Source organism: Pleurodeles waltl, chromosome 4_2, assembly GCF_031143425.1.
Source record: "Pleurodeles waltl isolate 20211129_DDA chromosome 4_2, aPleWal1.hap1.20221129, whole genome shotgun sequence".
Lineage (NCBI taxonomy): Eukaryota > Metazoa > Chordata > Amphibia > Caudata > Salamandridae > Pleurodeles > Pleurodeles waltl.
The window spans coordinates 129,991,157-129,997,156 of record NC_090443.1 but is presented as its reverse complement, the minus strand read 5'-3'; the positions used below and the strand labels follow the sequence as shown (position 1 = coordinate 129,997,156).

The following is a 6,000-nucleotide window of genomic DNA, read 5'->3' as shown; positions in this document are numbered from 1 at the left end:
CCAAGGTAGCCCACTGTTGGGGGTTCAGAGCAACCCCAAAGTCACCACACCAGCAGCTCAGGGCCGGTCAGGTGCAGAGGTCAAAGAGGTGCCCAAAACACATAGGCTTCAATGGAGAGAAGGGGGTGCCCCGGTTCCGGTCTGCTAGCAGGTAAGTACCCACGTCTTCGGAGGGCAGACCAGGGGGGTTTTGTAGGGCACCAGGGGGGACACAGGTCAGCACAAAAAGTACACCCTCAGCAGCGCGGGGGCGGCCGGGTGCAGTGTGCAAACCCGCGTCGGGTTTGTAATGGTTTTCAATGAGAGATCAAGGGATCTCTTCAGCGTTGCAGGCAGGCAAGGGGGGGGCTCCTCGGGGTAGCCACCACCTGGGCAAGGGAGAGGGCCTCCTGGGGGTCACTCCTGCACAGGAGTTCCGTTTCTTTAGGTGCTGGGGGCTGCGGGTGCAGAGTCTTTTCCAGCCGTCGGGAAATGGAGTTCAGGCAGTCGCGGTCAGGGGGAGCCTCGGGATTCCCTCTGCAGGCGTCGCTGTGGGGGCTCAGGGGGGACAACTTTGGTTACTCACGGACTCGGAGTCGCCGGAGGGTCCTCCCTGAGGTGTTGGTTCTCCACCAGTCGAGTCGGGGTCGCCGGGTGCAGTGTTGCAAGTCTCACGCTTCTTGCGGGGAGTTGCAGGGGTCTTTAAATCTGCTCCTTGAAACAAAGTCGCAGTTCTTTTGGAGCAGTGCCGCTGTCCTCGGGAGTTTCTTGGTCTCTTGGAAGTAGGGCAGTCCTCTGAGGATTCAGAGGTCGCTGGTCCTGGAGAAAGCGTCGCTGGAGCAGGGTTCTTTAGAAGGCAGGAGACAGGCCGGTAGGACTGGGGCCAAAGCAGTTGGTGTCTTCTTTCTTCTTCTGCAGGGGTTTTCAGCTCAGCAGTCTTCTTCTTCGGTAAGTTGCAGGAATCTAAATTCTTAGGTTCAGGGAAGCCCTTAAATACTAAATTTAAGGGCGTGTTTAGGTCTGGGGGGTTAGTAGCAAATGGCTACTAGCCCTGAGGGTGGGTACACCCTCTTTGTGCCTCCTCCCAAGGGGAGGGGGTCACATCCCTAATCCTATTGGGGAATCCTCCATCTGCAAGATGGAGGATTTCTAAAAGTTAGAGTCACTTCAGCTCAGGACACCTTAGGGGCTGTCCTGACTGGCCAGCGACTCCTCCTTGTTTTTCTCATTATTTTCTCCGGCCTTGCCGCCAAAAGTGGGAGCCGTGGCCGGAGGGGGCGGGCAACTCCACTAGCTGGAGTGTCCTGCGGTGCTGGCACAAAGGGGTGAGCCTTTGAGGCTCACCGCCAGGTGTGACAGCTCCTGCCTAGGGGAGGTGTTAGCATCTCCACCCAGTGCAGGCTTTGTTACTGGCCTCAGAGTGACAAAGGCACTCTCCCCATGGGGCCAGCAACATGTCTCGGTTGTGACAGGCTGCTGGAACTAGTCAGCCTACACAGATAGTCGGTTAAGGTTTCAGGGGGCACCTCTAAGGTGCCCTCTGGGGTGTATTTTACAATAAAATGTACACTGGCATCAGTGTGCATTTATTGTGCTGAGAAGTTTGATACCAAACTTCCCAGTTTTCAGTGTAACCATTATGGTGCTGTGGAGTTTGTGTAAAACAGACTCCCAGACCATATACTCTTATGGCTACCCTGCACTTACAATGTCTAAGGTATTGCTTAGACACTGTAGGGGCACAGTGCTCATGCACTGGTGCCCTCACCTATGGTATAGTGCACCCTGCCTTAGGGCTGTAAGGCCTGCTAGAGGGGTGACTTATCTATACCTGCATAGGCAGTGAGAGGCTGGCATGGCACCCAGAGGGGAGTGCCATGTCGACTTACTCGTTTTGTTCTCACCAGCACACACAAGCTGGCAAGCAGGGTGTCTGTGCTGAGTGAGGGGTCTCCAGGGTGGCATAAGATATGCTGCAGCCCTTAGAGACCTTCCTTGGCATCAGGGCCTTTGGTACCAGGGGTACCATTTACAAGGGGCTTATCTGGATGCCAGGGTGTGCCAATTGTGGATACAAAAGTACAGGTTAGGGAAAGAACACTGGTGCTGGGGCCTGGTTAGCAGGCCTCAGCACACTTTCAATTCAAAACATAGCATCAGCAAAAGCAAAAAGTCAGGGGGTAACCATGCCAAGGAGGCATTTCCTTACAGGCCCTGTTACGGGGCCCCTGCAGTGCCCATGCCATTGGCATGGGCACTGCAGGGCCCCCCAAGGGCCCCACGACACCCCATACCTCCATTCTCTTCCTGGCGGCCAAAACCGCCAGGAACAGGATGGCGGTATGGGGCTCTACACATGACTCTTACTACTTTTTTGTGCATAGTAAATAAATATAAACATTTTACTTTATCTGGAAATTTTTACATAAAATAATCTTAGAAAAATCATTTTAATGTAATATAGTTCAATTAATTGAACATTTATTTTAAAATATGCTTCATACTGCAGTAACATGTTTTTATTTTGCTCTGCATTTAAAAATATGTCCAAATATTTTACCATAATATATAACATAAACATATTTTTACCAATTCTTTTAAAGTTTATTTTATTCTTACATTTTTTTCTACGTGTACAAAGACATAAGTAGTAACTTTCCACTTGTAAACCTAGCTCCATCATCTGGTTTAAGGGGGTTGGAGGCATGCAAGTCTTCACTATGTACTAAAAGTTCACTTAGAAACTGTAACTAACCAAAAGTAGTAATTTTGCTCCAACGTGTAAGATTACATTTACACATGTAGATTTACTAATGTGTAAATTTACCTTTATGAATAGGGCTCATTAACATTCTTCACAATATGTGTTACACGCAAAAACTGCCAATTGCTTACAGACTCTGTACGTGCTAGCTGGTACACACAAACCCACCTATATGAAAACTGAAGGAGGAAACAGAGGCTTACTAAAATTCTAAACACAATCAGTGGTTAAAAGGTCTCCTTTTCTCAGCCTGCTCCTCGAGCCAGCCGGCCACTCAAAGCATGCTCATCTGAATCATTGTCTGACATCTCTCTTTCACTTCCTTTCCCGTGCTTGCATCAGTGGGCGTAAGGGTTTTTGGTTTAGGGGTTTCTAGTGCTCATTTCCTTCATCAGAAAAGACAAAAAAAAACATGCAAATATCATACATTCTAAAGCAAGAGGAGAGGCCGAGCGCTCGCACGGGATGGGCAGCAGCAAAGAACGAAGGTACGCTCTGCACGGAAGAGACCTTAATTAGACCCTCTCGCTATTTCTAGCCCCGTGTATTCTCCTAGACAACTATCCTCTTCATTCCATCCGTTTTCTGCGTGACCTCTAGGGCACAACAAAGATTATATCTACTGTATACAGTGTCGGTTTCGAGGGCTTGTGGGCCTGGGGGAGGGGGCTGGGCACCCAGCCGGGTTTAAATGTTTCACCAGGGGATGATTGAAAAACAGATCCCGGCCCCGGGCAGGGCGGCAGCGGTGGGAGACTCCACTGGGCACAGATGTGCTTTGGTGAAGACAAAGGAGTCGTCACGGAACGAGGCTCGCACGAGAGAGATTGCAGAACAATCACTAAATCAGAACTTCAGCGATTAGTCTGTAGTCTATTGTAATATCCATCGACCAAATAAGGGCACTTTTTGTGGGAAAGAGGGTGTAATGATATGTACCTCAAAACCCAGGGTTAACGTGAGCTGCTGTCCACGTTTCCGTTTTAGAAGGTTATACCAAGAAAATAAAGAACTATTTTTAAAGAAATTAAAGACTAGAAGGAATACCTGGAGGAACAAATACAGAAACAATTAGTGTCGGAAGAAGGCTCGCTCCTTTGGGGAAGTTGTGAAAAACCACCTAGTTGGAACTGGCGTGTGTTTTGTAGAACTTGAATATGAATTGAGAAGCCTTTACAAAATTAAACATTTACCAACTGAAGCCATCATTGTGTGGATTTCCAATAGCACCCAAATTGGGCATCGAGTCCAGAAAACTGATGTTTGAAACCATGGGTGGGTCGTTTGGGAGTGAATCGCATCTAGTTGCTGAGATATAAACCTAGTTCTCTTTTTTCAGGCACGCACCTAGTCTATGGGATCCTCAGCAGTAATGACAGCTGCTGCCCACTCCCCCTAGTTTCTGCTCTGGTCCTCAGTGGTGTGGCCGCTGATGAGATGGTCCACTGCTACATTCGGGGGCTCTTTCTTTTCAGTCCACTGCGTTTCCAGCTTGCGATGTAGTCCGTATGAGGCCCAAAAGTGGTACTACCAAATAACAGGCGAGGAATTGGATGGGCGCCTCAGCGGGGGTCTTCAGTGCCTTTCAAACGCCATTGGCTCTAAATATTAACAGGACGGAGGAAGGGAAGCAGCAGTCCTCCTAAAGCGTTTGCACAATAATATACAAAGTAATTAGTAAAGGGATCATTTGTGTTAGTAAGATAAGGTGCTTCCTAAGAGAAAAAAAACACTAAGGGCCTGATTCCGACCTTGGTGGAGGGGATTAACCCTTCACAAACGTGACGGATATCCCACCCACTGCATTACAAGTTCCAGTATATCCACTGGAATTTGTAATACGGCCAAGGTCGTAATCAGGCCGAAAGAGTTTGATTAAGTTTATTTTACAGGTACTCGTCACAAACGTGCCAGACACTAGCATTAGGATGTAGTGAGTGCAATAAGGCGCACATAATACCTGTCCCGTTTATGACAATGTACCCGCCCACCAAACTCTAAATCAGGCCCTAAGAAATTTGTGCTATGGCAGGAATTGTCTAGTTTCATAAACGATGTACAGTACGCTTCAATGAATTTGCAGACCTTCATCTGGACATTCAGTTTATTACCAGGGATGAGTGGATAATATGTTTGTAGTGGGAGGATGGTTGGTGGGTTATACACATTTAGGTTGACCTCTGAACCACAGGACCATTGTTAGGCCAGGCTCAGAGACAATAGCAGTACCACTCATGAAAAGGAGGCAGAGCATGGCAGCCAATGACAAATACAGCTACAAAAGCACTACTCTTGAGAGTTTGCCCAAGGCCCAGCCAGTAACCCTTGACTCAAGGCCTCCTGCTTGTTGATGAGGTTCATTTAAATCTCGTGTGGAAAAAGAAGGTCAGTTAGGTAGAAACAAACGGGAAGGACCTCGGGTCCTGGCTCACAGTGTTCAAAAAGTAACATAGCTGGGGCTAGAGCTGTCCCACCACTGCTGTGAGCTAGTTCAGCGTAAATAGCATAACGCCAAGGTGGGTGACAGCATCACCCAATTTTAAAGCATTCTTGAGGTGCTTTGTAGATTGCCCGGGTCAACAGTCTGCCTGAACTCTTAACAGAGTCCTAGGTAGGAAAGGAGGCAGAAAAAACGCTGTCTAGCACCATCATCTCGAATCAGCGTGCTACTGAGAGCTGGCACAAAGCTACCTAGCATTCAACCATCCACAGCCGCTTGGAAGAACAAATCAACCATCTTCCACAAATGCATTATTGGGACAATATTATCCTAGGTAGCGGCAGCTTCCCCTTGTACTGTATTGCCAGCAAGCACTACAAGACAGAATTACAAAACATCTCTTTTTAGCACAGCCTCCTTAATTTTTCACTCAATTAAAAAACCTATGTTTTTTTTCCTGTATAGTCATGTTTATAGGACCTTGCAGGCTACGGAACTAAGGCAAGGAGAGATTATAATGGGCAGTGCGAATGCCTTGGACTGTTGCTTTCTCCTCCCAGAGGTGTTTTTGTGTCTGGTAGTCTCAATGATCTGTGCAACCTCAGTGATAATCTCTAATCTTTAAAACTAGCGAAAACAGGTTAACCTGAGTGACTAAGTCTGCTGTCCTAGATAGAGCAATACATGCCAGTGAGCTCTGACATCTAAAATATGACATTACAGTACAGCTGTCTACTTTGGCGGTTCAATCTGGTCTCCAACTTTTAAAATTGTTATTAGCGCCACTGGCTTGAAAATATAAGCACTGTGAAAGGGA

At 47.6% G+C, this 6,000-nt stretch overlaps 1 protein-coding gene across 1 annotated transcript in view; it reads left to right on the top strand.

The window, feature by feature from the left end:
- Positions 1–3,156: 3,156 nt before the first annotated feature.
- Positions 3,157–6,000, top strand: part of ITGB7 (integrin subunit beta 7) — a 786,164-nt gene continuing 783,320 nt past the window's right edge. Inside the window, exon 1 of the mRNA XM_069230944.1 lies at positions 3,157–3,231. Coding sequence (XP_069087045.1) covers positions 3,209–3,231 — 23 coding nt within the window. The 5' untranslated portion in view covers positions 3,157–3,208. The remainder of the gene's footprint in view (positions 3,232–6,000) is intronic.